This window comes from Babylonia areolata, chromosome 24 (genome assembly GCF_041734735.1).
Source record: "Babylonia areolata isolate BAREFJ2019XMU chromosome 24, ASM4173473v1, whole genome shotgun sequence".
NCBI lineage: Eukaryota > Metazoa > Mollusca > Gastropoda > Neogastropoda > Buccinidae > Babylonia > Babylonia areolata.
The window spans coordinates 895269-912137 of NC_134899.1; the positions used below are offsets into that span (position 1 = coordinate 895269).

General features: G+C 45.2%; 1 protein-coding gene across 1 annotated transcript in view; it reads left to right on the forward strand.

The window, feature by feature from the left end:
- The first annotated feature begins 42 nt into the window (after positions 1-42).
- The window catches only part of LOC143299023 (uncharacterized), a 26958-nt gene continuing 10131 nt past the window's right edge, over positions 43-16869 (forward strand). The window contains exons 1-7 of the mRNA XM_076612101.1: positions 43-219; positions 761-902; positions 4138-4402; positions 7803-7936; positions 9630-9769; positions 11369-11465; positions 16386-16538. Of these exons, the coding sequence (XP_076468216.1) occupies positions 191-219; positions 761-902; positions 4138-4402; positions 7803-7936; positions 9630-9769; positions 11369-11465; positions 16386-16538 (960 nt within the window). The 5' untranslated portion in view covers positions 43-190. The remainder of the gene's footprint in view (positions 220-760; positions 903-4137; positions 4403-7802; positions 7937-9629; positions 9770-11368; positions 11466-16385; positions 16539-16869) is intronic.

Sequence of the window (16869 nt, forward strand, 5' to 3'; positions counted from 1 at the left end):
TAGAAATGTTATTCAAAGACTCCGTTCGGAACTATTTTAGAAAATATAAGAGCAGCTTTACTGTATGTGTGGAAACATGTTGAAAAGTCTCGGGACTTGCACGGAATTCAGTGGAGGTTGCTAGTGATATTAACCGTGCGTCTGAGAAAATTTATGCGTGGACTGAAACGAAAACTATTGAACCGAATCCATGTCGGTGTTTGAAGCTGTTAAATCCGGGTAGGATAAGTTTGGGTTATTTTTTAAGCGAAAGCGAAAGCACGCTTTATGGCATTGTTTACCTTAGTAGCGTCATATCACTATTGAAGCAACTTTTGAACCAAAATAGATAAATAAATTAAAAATGAATTTTAAGTTCCGTCATGTTGTATGTCATTCTATCACAGTGTCTCGGGTCTCTAGAAGTGGTTCAGTCATGTTGTATGTCATTGTATCACAATGTCTCAGGTCTCTTAAAGTGATTCAGTCATGTATGTCATTGTGTCACAATGTCTCAGGTCTGTGGAGGCAGTTTAGTCATGTTGTATGTCATTGTATCACAATGTCTCAGGTCTGTGGAGGCAGTTTAGTCATGTTGTATGTCATTGTATCACTGTCTCAGGTCTGTGGAGGCAGTTTAGTCATGTTGTGTGTCATTTTGTCACAATGTCTCAGGTCTGTGGAGGCAGTTCAGTCATGTTGTATGTCACTGTGTCACAATGTCTCAGGTCTCTGGTGGCAGTTCAGTCATGTTGTATGTCACTGTATCACAATGTTGCAGGTCTCTGGAGGCGGTTCAGGCAGTGGTGGCGAAGGAAGGCGTGGACAGCCTGTTGACCCGGGATGAGAAAGGCCACACACCAGCACACTGGGCATGTCTGGGGGCACACACCTCCATCCTGCGATACATCATTGATCACAAGGTAGGTTGTACCCAACAAAGGAGTCATGTCTTAAGTTTTTGTGTCACTGTTGTGTTTTGATTGAATTTATTTCTAATCTGTATTAAGTCATTATTCACACTCACATGTAAATGAGATATTTTTTGTGCCAATAGAAGAGAGGGGAATATATTTCAACAACAACAAAACTCAAAACAGCTTTATTTACTCACAATCCTATTACTTGTTGATCTCACTATTTTTAGCATGGAAAATCATGTAATTCAAGGTACCAATCAGATTGGTGCGTAGGTTTTGCCAACATTGTGACATACACTTCTGTGACTTTTAAGGACTGGCAAAACTGTTGACATGTGAAAGTTGATGATACAAATCATCTTATAGTCTTAGATTTTAAGGATTTGTTAAGAAAGGAAAGAAATAGTATCTATCTATCTATCTGTCTATCTATCTATCTATCTATCTATCTATTCTGTCTGTCTGTCTGTCTATAGTTTTACATACAACATGATGATGTAGAAAGATTCTCGATACAGTTTCAGTTTCAATTTCTCAAGGAGGCGTCACTGTGTTGAAACAAATCCATATACTCTACACCACATCTGCTCAGTAGATGCCTGACCAGCAGCGTAACCCAGCGCGTTTAGTCAGGCCTTGAGTGCATGCATACATTTGTGTACCTACCAGAGTGGATTTGTTCTGCGGAATTGTGCCAGAGGACAACACTTTTGTTGCCAGGGGTTCTTTTTCAGTGCGCCAAGTGCGTGCTGCACAAGGGATCCGAATGACTCACCATTCTGCCACCTCCCCCACCATACAGCAGGAGCTGAACGCCTGTGAAAGATATATTGGCAGATGAGCATCCTCACCATTCTACCACCTCCCCCACCATACAGCATGAACTTAACACCTGTAAAAGAGCCCTTTGTAACCAGACAGTTATCCTGGAAACATTCTAATGTTTGGTGATCACACAGTATATATGCATGTAGTATTTTGTAGGTGATGACTTTAGGATCCAAGGTGTAGGTGAAGGTAGTATCAGTGTAGTCCTCTTTGAGCTCAGCCACACTGATTGCTGACCAGGATCCTAGGTGAAGGTGGTATCAGTGTAGTCCTCTTTGAGCTCAGCCACACTGATTGCTGACCAGGATCCTAGGTGAAGGTGGTATCAGTGTAGTCCTCTTTGAGCTCAGCCACACTGATTGCTGGCCAGGATCCAAGGTGAAGGTGAAGGTGGTATCAGTGTAGTCCTCTTTGAGCTCAGCCACACTGATTGCTGACCAGGATCCTAGGTGAAGGTGGTATCAGTGTAGTCCTCTTTGAGCTCAGCCACACTGATTGCTGACCAGGATCCAAGGTGAAGGTGGTATCAGTGTAGTCCTCTTTGAGCTCAGCCACACTGATTGCTGGCCAGGATCCTAGGTGAAGGAGGTATCAGTGTAGTCCTCTTTGAGCTCAGCCACACTGATTGCTGGCCAGGATCCTAGGTGAAGGTGAAGGTGATGTCAGTGTAGTCCTCTTTGAGCTCAGCCACACTGATTGCTGGCCAGGATCCAAGGTGAAGGTGAAGGTGGTATCAGTGTCGTCCTCTTTGAGCTCAGCCACACTGATTGCTGACCAGGATCCAAGGTGAAGGTGGTATCAGTGTAGTCCTCTTTGAGCTCAGCCACACTGATTGCTGGCCAGGATCCTAGGTGAAGGTGGTATCAGTGTCGTCCTCTTTGAGCTCAGCCACACTGATTGCTGGCCAGGATCCTAGGTGAAGGTGAAGGTGGTATCAGTGTAGTCCTCTTTGAGCTCAGCCACACTGATTGCTGGCCAGGATCCTAGGTGAAGGTGGTATCAGTATCGTCCTCTTTGAGCTCAGCCACACTGATTGCTGGCCAGGATCCTAGGTGAAGGTGGTATCAGTGTAGTCCTCTTTGAGCTCAGCCACACTGATTGCTGGCCAGGATCCTAGGTGAAGGTGGTATCAGTGTAGTCCTCTTTGAGCTCAGCCACACTGATTGCTGGCCAGGATCCAAGGTGAAGGTGGTATCAGTGTAGTCCTCTTTGAGTTCAGGCACACTGATTGCTGGCCAGGATCCTAGGTGAAGGTGGTATCAGTGTAGTCCTCTTTGAGCTCAGCCACACTGATTGCTGGCCAGGATCCAAGGTGAAGGTGAAGGTGGTATCAGTGTAGTCCTCTTTGAGCTCAGCCACACTGATTGCTGGCCAGGATCCTAGGTGAAGGTGGTATCAGTGTAGTCCTCTTTGAGCTCAGCCACACTGATTGCTGGCCAGGATCCTAGGTGAAGGTGGTATCAGTGTAGTCCTCTTTGAGCTCAGCCACACTGATTGCTGGCCAGGATCCTAGGTGAAGGTGAAGGTGATGTCAGTGTAGTCCTCTTTGAGCTCAGCCACACTGATTGCTGGCCAGGATCCTAGGTGAAGGTGGTATCAGTGTAGTCCTCTTTGAGCTCAGCCACACTGATTGCTGGCCAGGATCCTAGGTGAAGGTGGTATCAGTGTAGTCCTCTTTGAGTTCAGGCACACTGATTGCTGGCCAGGATCCTAGGTGAAGGTGGTATCAGTGTCGTCCTCTTTGAGTTCAGGCACACTGATTGCTGGCCAGTCTGACGCCAGATCAGCAGTCTTCTGCAGTGGCTGCAGGGGAATGTCTGGTCTGTGGTGGGTTCAGACTGTCAATGTATATTTATATGATTATGCACAACATTAGATCTGTGTATATTTATGGGATAATGTACATTAATAGATCCATTTATATTCATATGATTAATCTAAATATCTCTAAATATAAATATTCATTCACTTCTGCTTTTTTCTGTTCTTTTTTCTCAAGGCCTGACTAAGTGCTTTGGGTTACACTGCTGGTCAGACATCTGCTTGGCAGATGTGGTGTAGCGTATATGGATTTGTCTGAACACAGCAACGCCTCCTTGAGCTATTGATACTGATACTCATATGGTTATGCCCAAATTCTTAAAACAATGGCCCCATTTTCATTCAAGCTTAACAGAAATATTAAAAGAACTGATATTTTCACACACAAACTGTATTCCATATAAAGAACAAAAAGAACTGAATAATGGGGGTGCCATATTTTCTTTTCCATTTTTCTTTCTTTTCAAGTGCTACTGGATTAATATGGGTGGTGTTTTAAGCCCTGACAATGCCATATGTCATCAGCTGGGCTATTAGCAACAGTTATACTAGCTGTAGATTATTGAATACTTGTTCAAATCGTGTACAGATACCTGTTAACGAGGGCAGCACAGACTACCTGGGAGCAAAACCCATCCACTGGGCGTCAGGTCAAGGTCACATCGCAGTGGTGGACGTGTTGATGCAGGCAGGAGTTTCCGTGGACACCACTGACAACAAAGGCTTCACGCCGCTCATTGTGGCCTGTCAGTACAGGCAGACAACTCTGGTGGGCTACTTGCTGGGGAAAGGGGTGCGACTCCAGCTGACTGATCATGATGGGGACACCGCTCTTCACTGGGCTGCCTTCAAAGGTCAGGGGGTCAGTTTCTGGAGGTTTTCAGTTAGGTTGAGGGGGTCTTCAGTTAGGTTGAGGGGGTCTTCAGTTAGGTTGAGGGGGTCAGTTTCTGGAGGTTTTCAGTTAGGTTGAGGGGGTCTTCAGTTTGGTTGAGGCGGTCTTCAGTTAGGTTGAGGGGGTCAGTTTCTGGAGGTTTTCAGTTAGGTTGAGGGGGTCTTCAGTTTGGTTGAGGGGGTCAGTTTGTGGAAGTTTCCAGTTAGGTTGAGGGGGTCTTCAGTTAGGTTGAGGGGGTCATTTTGTGGAGGTCTTCAGTTAGGTTCAGGGGGTCAGTTTGTGGAGTCTTCAGTTAGTTTGAGGGGGTCAGTTTGTGGAGGTCTTCAGTTAGGTTGAGGGGGTCTTCAGTTAGGTTGAGGGGGTCTTTTTGTGGAGGTTTTCAGTTAGGTTGAGGGGATCTTTTTGTGGAGGTTTTCAGTTAGGTTGAGGGGATCTTTTTGTGGAGGTTTTCAGTTAGGTTGAGGGGGTCTTCAGTTTGGTTGAGGGGGTCAGTTTGTGGAAGTTTCCAGTTAGGTTGAGGGGGTCTTCAGTTAGGTTGAGGGGGTCATTTTGTGGAGGTCTTCAGTTAGGTTGAGGGGGTCAGTTTGTGGAGGTCTTCAGTTAGTTTGAGGGGGTCAGTTTGTGGAGGTCTTCAGTTAGGTTGAGGGGGTCTTCAGTTAGGTTGAGGGGGTCTTTTTGTGGAGGTTTTCAGTTAGGTTGAGGGGGTCTTTTTGTGGAGGTTTTCAGTTAGGTTAAGGGGGTCTTTTTGTGGAGGTCTTTAGTTAGGTTGAGGGGGTCTTTTTGGGAGGTCTTCAGTTAGGTTGAGGGGGTCTTTTTGTGGAGGTTTTCAGTTAGGTTGAGGGGGTCTTTTTGTGGAGGTCTTCAGTTAGGTTGAGGGGGTCTTCAGTTTGGTTGAGGGGGTCAGTTTGTGGAAGTTTCCAGTTAGGTTCAAGGGGTGGAAAATAACAATTCTCCAAAATTCAATGACGTTTCACCCTGCAGTGTACCATTTTACTTTATGCTGATGATCTGGTTATCTTATCTTTAACAGGAACAGGATTACAACAAAATGATATAATTTGGGGTGTAGGTATGATTATCTTGTCAAACCGGATGATTCTTTTGATTTAGCACATCTTTTTGATGACTGCTTATCGAATGTTTCTACATGAAAAAATACACATTAAATTCTGTAAGCAAATACTTGGAGTACACAAAATGTCTGTGGTGCTGCCTGTGTTACGTAAATTGGGTAGATTCCCAGTAAGTTTTAAATTGATATGCCAGATTTGTTTATGAATGCTGTTCCAATTTATGACAATAATTGATTAATTAATTGTTTATTTAACTAGTCATTTATTTACCATTGTACTTGTGTCTGATAAACCTTAAGGTTTCATGACATTAAAATTTATTCTATTCTATTTTGTTCTAGTCACACACACACAGACACACAGACACACACACACACACACACACACACACACACACACACACACACACACACACACACACACACACACACACACACACACACACACTTCCCCCATAAACATCTACTTCATGGCAATCACTTTTTCACTGCAGACAAAAAAGGAGAAAAAGACAATCCATGAATCACTTGTGTTCAAATCATTCCAGGTCACTCAGAGTTGATAATCCATGAATCACTTGTGTTCAAATCATTCCAGGTCACTCAGAGTTGATAATCCATGAATCACTTGTGTTCAAATCATTCCAGGTCACTCAGAGTTGATAATCCATGAATCACTTGTGTTCAAATCATTCCAGGTCACTCAGAGTTGATAATCCATGAATCACTTGTGTTCAAATCATTCCAGGTCACTCAGAGTTGATAATCCATGAATCACTTGTGTTCAAATCATTCCAGGTCACTCAGAGTTGATAATCCATGAATCACTTGTGTTCAAATCATTCCAGGTCACTCAGAGTTGATAATCCATGAATCACTTGTGTTCAAATCATTCCAGGTCACTCAGAGTTGATAATCCATGAAGCAGTGGTGATGTCAGTCCAGGTCACTCAGAGTTGATAATCCATGAAGCAGTGGTGTTGATGTCACTCAGAGTTGATAATCCATGAAGCAGTGGTGATGTCACTCAGGTCACTCAGAGTTGATAATCCATGAAGCAGTGGTGTTGATGTCACTCAGAGTTGATAATCCATGAAGCAGTGGTGGTGATGTCACTCAGGTCACTCAGAGTTGATAATCCATGAAGCAGTGGTGTTGATGTCACTCCAGGTCACTCAGAGTTGATAATCCATGAAGCAGTGGTGTTGATGTCACTCAGAGTTGATAATCCATGAAGCAGTGGTGATGTCACTCAGAGTTGATAATCCATGAAGCAGTGGTGATGTCACTCAGGTCACTCAGAGTTGATAATCCATGAAGCAGTGGTGTTGATGTCACTCAGAGTTGATAATCCATGAAGCAGTGGTGTTGATGTCACTCAGAGTTGATAATCCATGAAGCAGTGGTGATGTCACTCAGAGTTGATAATCCATGAAGCAGTGGTGATGTCACTCAGGTCACTCAGAGTTGATAATCCATGAAGCAGTGGTGTTGATGTCACTCAGAGTTGATAATCCATGAAGCAGTGTTGATGTCACTCAGAGTTGATAATCCATGAAGCAGTGGTGTTGATGTCACTCAGAGTTGATAATCCATGAAGCAGTGGTGATGTCACTCCAGGTCACTCAGAGTTGATAATCCATGAAGCAGTGGTGTTGATGTCACTTCAGGTCACTCAGAGTTGATAATCCATGAAGCAGTGGTGATGTCACTCCAGGTCACTCAGAGTTGATAATCCATGAAGCAGTGTTGATGTCACTCAGAGTTGATAATCCATGAAGCAGTGGTGTTGATGTCACTCCAGGTCACTCAGAGTTGATAATCCATGAAGCAGTGGTGTTGATGTCACTCAGAGTTGATAATCCATGAAGCAGTGTTGATGTCACTCAGGTCACTCAGAGTTGATAATCCATGAAGCAGTGGTGTTGATGTCACTCCAGGTCACTCAGAGTTGATAATCCATGAAGCAGTGTTGATGTCACTCAGAGTTGATAATCCATGAAGCAGTGGTGTTGATGTCACTCCAGGTCACTCAGAGTTGATAATCCATGAAGCAGTGTTGATGTCATTCAGAGTTGATAGTCCATGAAGCAGTGGTGTTGATGTCACTCCAGGTCACTCAGAGTTGATAATCCATGAAGCAGTGTTGATGTCACTCAGAGTTGATAATCCATGAAGCAGTGGTGTTGATGTCATTCAGAGTTGATAATCCATGAAGCAGTGGTGTTGATGTCATTCAGGTCACTCAGAGTTGATAATCCATGAAGCAGTGGTGTTGATGTCACTCCAGGTCACTCGGAGTTGCTGCCGCTGCTGATGTACTGTGGGATTGCCCCGGGGCAAAAGGACCAGCACGGACAGACTGCCCTGCACCTGGCCTGCATCAGTGGGGACCTGCCCACCGTGAAGGAGCTGTGCCGGCAGGTCTGTTCATTGCTGACGGACATCTTGCTGTCATTGTCATCGTCATCACCGTCATCATCACTCCCACCACCGCCACCACCATCATCATCATCATCATTATCATACCCACCACCACCATCATCATCATCATCATCATCATTATCACCCCAACCCAATAACTTCCACCTCAACCACCACCACCACCATCATCACCACCCTCACCTCCACCACAACCGCCACCATCACTACCACCATCATCACCACCACCATCATCATCATTATCACCCCAACCCCATCACTTCCACCAACACAACCATCATCATCATCATTATCATCATTATTACCCCCACCACCACTACCTCCACCACCACCACCATCATCATCACCACCACCACCACCACCACCACCATCATCATCACCACCACCACTACCACTATCATCATCACCACCACCACCACCACCATCATCATCATCATTATCATCATCATCATCATGACCAGTGTCCTGATGACCAGTGTCACCATGATGACCAGTGTCCTGATGACCAGTGTCCTGATGACCAGTGTCACCATGATGACCAGTGTCAGCATGATGACCAGTGTCCTGATGACCAGTGTCACCATGATGACCAGTGTCCTGATGACCAGTGTCAGCATGATGACCAGTGTCACCATGATGACCAGTGTCACCATGATGACCAGTGTCCTGATGACCAGTGTCACCATGATGACCAGTGTCACCATGATGACCAGTGTCCTGATGACCAGTGTCACCATGATGACCAGTGTCCTGATGACCAGTGTCCTGATGACCAGTGTCACCATGATGACCAGTGTCACCATGATGACCAGTGTCCTGATGACCAGTGGCCTGATGACCAGTGTCACCATGATGACCAGTGGCCTGATGACCAGTGTCACCATGATGACCAGTGTCACCATGATGACCAGTGTCCTGATGACCAGTGTCCTGATGACCAGTGTCACCATGATGACCAGTGTCACCATGATGACCAGTGTCATGATGACCAGTGTCATGTTGACCAGTGTCATGATGAGTAGTGTCACCATGATGACCATTGTCCTGATGACCATTGTCCTGATGACCAGTGTCACCATGATGACCGGTGTCCTGATGACCAGTGTCAGCATGATGACCAGTGTCAGCATGATGACCAGTGTCCTGATGACCAGTGTCCTGATGACCAGTGTCACCATGATGACCAGTGTCCTGATGACCAGTGTCAGCATGATGACCAGTGTCCTGATGACCAGTGTCAGCATGATGACCAGTGTCAGCATGATGACCAGTGTCCTGATGACCAGTGTCACCATGATGACCAGTGTCCTGATGACCAGTGTCCTGATGACCAGTGTCACCATGATGACCAGTGTCCTGATGACCAGTGGCCTGATGACCAGTGTCACCATGATGACCAGTGGCCTGATGACCAGTGTCACCATGATGACCAGTGTCACCATGATGACCAGTGTCCTGATGACCAGTGTCAGCATGATGACCAGTGTCAGCATGATGACCAGTGTCCTGATGACCAGTGTCCTGATGACCAGTGTCAGCATGATGACCAGTGTCCTGATGACCAGTGTCAGCATGATGACCAGTGTCAGCATGATGACCAGTGTCCTGATGACCAGTGTCAGCATGATGACCAGTGTCCTGATGACCAGTGTCCTGATGCCATGTGTGACAACAGGGAGTGGCCCTGGACACTGTGGACAACAACGGGAAGACCCCCCTGATGTTGGCCATAGGGAGGAAACACGACACAGTGGTCAGATACCTGAAGAAGACTGCCCAGATCAGAACCAACTTTCTGCCCAAGGTTAACTTCTGGTCAGTGTGGCTGTCAGCCTGTCACCTTGTTCTGTCAGTGTGACTGTCAGCCTGTCACCTTGTTCTGTCAGTGTGGCTGTCAGCCTGTCACCTTGTTCTGTCAGTGTGGCTGTCAGCCTGTCACCTTGTTCTGTCAGTGTGGCTGTCAGCATGTCACCTTGTTCTGTCAGTGTGGCTGTCAGCCTGTCACCTTGTTCTGTCAGTGTGGCTGTCAGCATGTCACCTTGTTCTGTCAGTGTGACTGTCAGCCTGTCACCTTGTTCTGTCAGTGTGACTGTCAGCATGTCACCTTGTTCTGTCAGTGTGACTGTCAGCCTGTCACCTTGTTCTGTCAGTGTGACTGTCAGCATGTCACCTTGTTCTGTCAGTGTGACTGTCAGCATGTCACCTTGTTCTGTCAGTGTGACTGTCAGCCTGTCACCTTGTTCTGTCAGTGTGACTGTCAGCATGTCACCTTGTTCTGTCAGTGTGACTGTCAGCATGTCACCTTGTTCTGTCAGTGTGACTGTCAGCCTGTCACCTTGTTCTGTCAGTGTGGCTGTCAGCCTGTCACCTTGTTCTGTCAGTGTGACTGTCAGCCTGTCACCTTGTTCTTTCAGTGTGACTGTCAGCATGTCACCTTGTTCTGTCAGTGTGACTGTCAGCATGTCACCTTGTTCTGTCAGTGTGACTGTCAGCCTGTCACCTTGTTATGTCACTGTCTTTAGTCACTGGTTTTCTGTGTGTGTGTGTGTGTGTGTGTTTGTGTGCGTGCATGCATACATGCGTGCATGTGTATGTACATGCATGCATGCATATGTGTGTGTATGTGTTTATGTGTGTGAGTGTGTATCTGCGTGTGTTTATGGGTATAAATGAATGTTTCTGTTCAGGAGAAGTTAGTTCGTTATCAGGGAATATAAGGAAGTGTGTTCTGAAAAAAAATTAGATTTTTTCAAAGCATTCTGCTTCACTTATAGAATATGTCATTTCTTGGGGTAAACAGCCTTTTACAGGACAAGACATGAGGTGTTGGGGCTGAGGAAGGGGGGCAGGTGGGAAGAGGGGCAGGTGGGAAGAGGGGGGTTAACAACCTTCATGTCATTACGCTGTTTTCTTGTATGCATTTTTCTTTTACTAGGATTTTTTCTGTTTCATCTTAAAAAAAACACACTTTTAATTCATTTCTTAATATTTAGTGTTGCTACTTTAGAATTTAGAATACAAACACTCCATCTGGTTCTCTCTGTATATGTCTCTCTGTATCTGTATGTCTGTCTGTGTCTCTCTGTATCTGTGTGTCTGTCTGCGTCTGTATCTGTGTGTCTGTCTGTGTCTGTATCTGTGTGTCTGTCTGTGTCTCTCTGTATCTGTATGTCTGTATGTGTCTCTTTTACACCCACACCCACATGCCCAAAACCCCCACACACACACTTCACACACACAAACACACACTTTCACTCACACTCTACACACACACAAACACACACACACACACACACACACACACACACACACACACACACACACACACACACACACACACACACACACACACAGAGAGAGAGAGAGAGAGAGAGAGAGGAGTATGGCTGTATTTGAGATGTCTGTGTATTTCAGGACCATTGTATTTGGCCCGTCCGGCAATTCCAAGGGTCCTCTACTCTTCTTCGTCGTCTGCAGCTGGCTGTGGGGCTATCCCATGTACATCTTTAGGGTCAGTGTTGTGGGGCTATCCCATGTACATCTTTAGGGTCAGTGTTGTGGGGCTATCCCATGTACATCTTTAGGGTCAGTGTTGTGGGGCTATCCCATGTACATCTTTAGGGTCAGTGTTGTGGGGCTATCCCATGTACATCTTCAGGGTCAGTGTTGTGGGGCTATCCCATGTACATCTTTAGGGTCAGTGTTGTGGGGCTATCCCATGTACATCTTCAGGGTCAGTGTTGTGGGGCTATCCCATGTACATCTTTATGGTCAGTGTTGTTGTGGGGCTATCCCATGTACATCTTTAGGGTCAGTGTTGTTGTGGGGCTATCCCATGTACATCTTTAGGGTCAGTGTTGTGGGGCTATCCCATGTACATCTTTAGGGTCAGTGTTGTTGTGGGGCTATCCCATGTACATCTTTAGGGTCAGTGTTGTGGGGCTATCCCATGTACATCTTTAGGGTCAGTGTTGTGGGGCTATCCCATGTACATCTTTAGGGTCAGTGTTGTGGGGCTATCCCATGTACATCTTCAGGGTCAGTGTTGTGGGGCTATCCCATGTACATCTTCAGGGTCAGTGTTGTTGTGGGGCTATCCCATGTACATCTTTAGGGTCAGTGTTGTTGTGGGGCTATCCCATGTACATCTTTAGGGTCAGTGTTGTTGTGGGGCTATCCCATGTACATCTTTAGGGTCAGTGTTGTGGGGCTATCCCATGTACATCTTTAGGGTCAGTGTTGTTGTGGGGCTATCCCATGTACATCTTTAGGGTCAGTGTTGTGGGGCTATCCCATGTACATCTTTAGGGTCAGTGTTGTTGTGGGGCTATCCCATGTACATCTTTAGGGTCAGTGTTGTTGTGGGGCTATCCCATGTACATCTTTAGGGTCAGTGTTGTTGTGGGGCTATCCCATGTACATCTTTAGGGTCAGTGTTGTTGGGCTATCCCATGTAAATCTTTAGGGTCAGTGTTGTGGGGCTATCCCATGTACATCTTCAGGGTCAGTGTTGTTGTGGGGCTATCCCATGTACATCTTTAGGGTCAGTGTTGTTTTGGGGCTATCCCATGTACATCTTTAGGGTCAGTGTTCTTGTTGGGCTATCCCATGTACATCTTTAGGGTCAGTGTTGTTGTGGGGCTATCCCATGTACATCTTTAGGGTCAGTGTTGTTGTGGGGCTATCCCATGTACATCTTTAGGGTCAGTGTTGTGGGGCTATCCCATGTACATCTTTAGGGTCAGTGTTGTGGGGCTATCCCATGTACATCTTCAGGGTCAGTGTTGTTGTGGGGCTATCCCATGTACATCTTTAGGGTCAGTGTTGTGGGGCTATCCCATGTACATCTTTAGGGTCAGTGTTGTGGGGCTATCCCATGTACATCTTCAGGGTCAGTGTTGTTGTGGGGCTATCCCATGTACATCTTTAGAGTCAGTGTTGTGGGGCTATCCCACGTACATCTTTAGGGTCAGTGTTGTTGTTGGGCTATCCCATGTACATCTTTAGGGTCAGTGTTGTGGGGCTATCCCATGTACATCTTTAGGGTCAGTGTTGTGGGGCTATCCCATGTACATCTTTAGGGTCAGTGTTGTGGGGCTATCCCATGTACATCTTTAGGGTCAGTGTTGTGGGGCTATCCCATGTACATCTTCAGGGTCAGTGTTGTTGTGGGGCTATCCCATGTACATCTTTAGAGTCAGTGTTGTGGGGCTATCCCATGTACATCTTTAGGGTCAGTGTTGTTGTGGGGCTATCCCATGTACATCTTCAGGGTCAGTGTTGTTGTGGGGCTATCCCATGTACATCTTTAGGGTCAGTGTTGTTGTGGGGCTATCCCATGTACATCTTTAGGGTCAGTGTTGTGGGGCTATCCCATGTACATCTTTAGGGTCAGTGTTGTTGTGGGGCTATCCCATGTACATCTTTAGGGTCAGTGTTGTTGTGGGGCTATCCCATGTACATCTTTAGGGTCAGTGTTGTGGGGCTATCCCATGTACATCTTTAGGGTCAGTGTTGTTGTGGGGCTAGCCCATGTACATCTTTAGGGTCAGTGTTGTTGTGGGGCTATCCCATGTACATCTTTAGGGTCAGTGTTGTGGGGCTATCCCATGTACATCTTTAGGGTCAGTGTTGTTGTGGGGCTATCCCATGTACATCTTTAGGGTCAGTGTTGTGGGGCTATCCCATGTACATCTTTAGAGTCAGTGTTGTGGGGCTATCCCATGTACATCTTCAGGGTCAGTGTTGTTGTGGGGCTATCCCATGTACATCTTTAGAGTCAGTGTTGTGGGGCTATCCCATGTACATCTTCAGGGTCAGTGTTGTTGTGGGGCTATCCCATGTACATCTTTAGGGTCAGTGTTGTTGTGGGGCTATCCCATGTACATCTTTAGGGTCAGTGTTGTTGTGGGGCTATCCCATGTACATCTTTAGGGTCAGTGTTGTGGGGCTATCCCATGTACATCTTTAGGGTCAGTGTTGTTGTGGGGCTATCCCATGTACATCTTTAGGGTCAGTGTTGTGGGGCTATCCCATGTACATCTTTAGGGTCAGTGTTATTGTTGGGCTATCCCATGTACATCTTTAGGGTCAGTGTTTTGAGGCTATCCCATGTACATCTTTAGGGTCAGTGTTGTTGTGGGGCTATCCTGTGTATATCTTTAGGGTCAGTGTTATTGTTGGGCTATCCCATGTACATCTTTAGGGTCAGTGTTGTTGTGGGGCTATCCCATGTACATCTTTAGGGTCAGTGCTGACTGTTAGTTTGCAATTGATGTTTTGTTTTTTGTTTTGCACACAGCTTGTGTACATGTGCATTCATGCAGACACAGACAGACAATGAACCTCTCATAATACAGAAATAACAACAGACACAGACAATGAAGCACTCATAATACAGAAATAACAACAGACACAGACAATGAAGCACTCATAATACAGAAATAACAACAGACACAGACAATGAACCACTCATAATACAGAAATAACAACAGACACAGACAATGAACCACTCATAATACAGAAATAACAACAGACACAGACAATGAAGCACTCATAATACAGAAATAACAACAGACACAGACAATGAACCACTCATAATACAGAAATAACAACAGACAAAGAGAGACAATGAACCACTCATAATACAGAAATAACAACAGACACAGACAATGAAGCACTCATAATACAGAAATAACAACAGACACAGACAGACAATGAAGCACTCATAATACAGAAATAACAACAGACACAGACAGACAATGAAGCACTCATAATACAGAAATAACAACAGACAAAGAGAGACAATGAACCACTCATAATACAGAAATAACAACAGACAAAGAGAGACAATGAACCACTCATAATACAGAAATAACAACAGACAAAGAGAGACAATGAACCACTCATAATACAGAAATAACAACAGACACAGACAATGAACCACTCATAATACAGAAATAACAACAGACACAGACAATGAACCACTCATAATACAGAAATAACAACAGACACAGACAATGAACCACTCATAATACAGAAATAACAACAGACAAAGAGAGACAATGAACCACTCATAATACAGAAATAACAACAGACACAGACAATGAACCACTCATAATACAGAAATAACAACAGACACAGACAATGAACCACTCATAATACAGAAATAACAACAGACACAGACAGACAATGAAGCACTCATAATACAGAAATAACAACAGACACAGACAATGAACCACTCATAATACAGAAATAACAACAGACAAAGAGAGACAATGAACCACTCATAATACAGAAATAACAACAGACACAGACAATGAAGCACTCATAATACAGAAATAACAACAGACACAGACAGACAATGAAGCACTCATAATACAGAAATAACAACAGACACAGACAGACAATGAACCACTCATAATACAGAAATAACAACAGACAAAGAGAGACAATGAACCACTCATAATACAGAAATAACAACAGACAAAGAGAGACAATGAACCACTCATAATACAGAAATAACAACAGACAAAGACAATGAAGCACTCATAATACAGAAATAACAACAGACACAGACAATGAACCACTCATAATACAGAAATAACAACAGACACAGACAATGAACCACTCATAATACAGAAATAACAACAGACACAGACAATGAACCACTCATAATACAGAAATAACAACATGCTGACAATCATGCTGTAGCCATTGTGTCATGCTGTGTAACACACTGTAGCCATTGTGTCATGCTGTATAACATGCTGTAGCCATTGTGTCATGCTGTGTAACATGCTGTAGCCATTGTGTCATGCTGTATAACACACTGTAGCCATTGTGTCATGCTGTATAACATGCTGTAGCCATTGTGTCATGCTGTATAACACGCTGTAGCGGTTGTGTCATGCTGTGTAACACACTGTAGCCATTGTGTCATGCTGTATAACATGCTGTAGCCATTGTGTCATGCTGTGTAACACGCTGTAGCCGTTGTGTCATGCTGTATAACATGCTGTAGCCATTGTGTCATGCTGTATAACATGCTGTAGCCATTGTGTCATGCTGTATAACATGCTGTAGCCGTTGTGTCATGCTGTATAACATGCTGTAGCCATTGTGTCATGCTGTATAACATGCTGTAGCCGTTGTGTCATGCTGTATAACACGCTGTAGCCGTTGTGTCATGCTGTATAACATGCTGTAGCCATTGTGTCATGCTGTGTAACACGCTGTAGCCGTTGTGTCATGCTGTATAACATGCTGTAGCCGTTGTGTCATGCTGTATAACACGCTGTAGCCATTGTGTCATGCTGTATAACATGCTGTAGCCGTTGCGTCATGCTGTATAACACGCTGTAGCCGTTGTGTCATGCTGTGTAACACGCTGCAGCCGTTGTGTCATGCTGCATGTTGTGTACTGACCCAGGGTTTGCCGGAGACCTACACAGAAATGCTGCCTCTGCATGTGGTCTACATCCTCTGCAATGTGGTGATGTGGGTCGCCCTGTACCACGCCAACTCCGTCAACCCTGGGTACCTGCCCCGCAACATTCCTGAGTATGACCAGGCTATACGACAGGTGAGTCACCATGGTCAGTTGATTGAGTCACCATGGTCAGTTGATTGGAGTCACCATGGTCAGTTGATTGGACAGGTGAGTCACCATGGTCAGTTCATTCAACAGGTGAGTCACCATGGTCAGTTTATTCAACAGGTGAGTCACCATGGTCAGTTCATTGGACAGGTGAGTCACCATGGTCAGTTGATTGGAGTCACCATGGTCAGTTGATTGGAGTCACCATGGTCAGTTCATTCAACAGGTGAGTCACCATGGTCAGTTGATTGGACAGGTGAGTCACCATGGTCAGTTCATTCAACAGGTGAGTCACCATGTTCAGTTGATTGGAGTC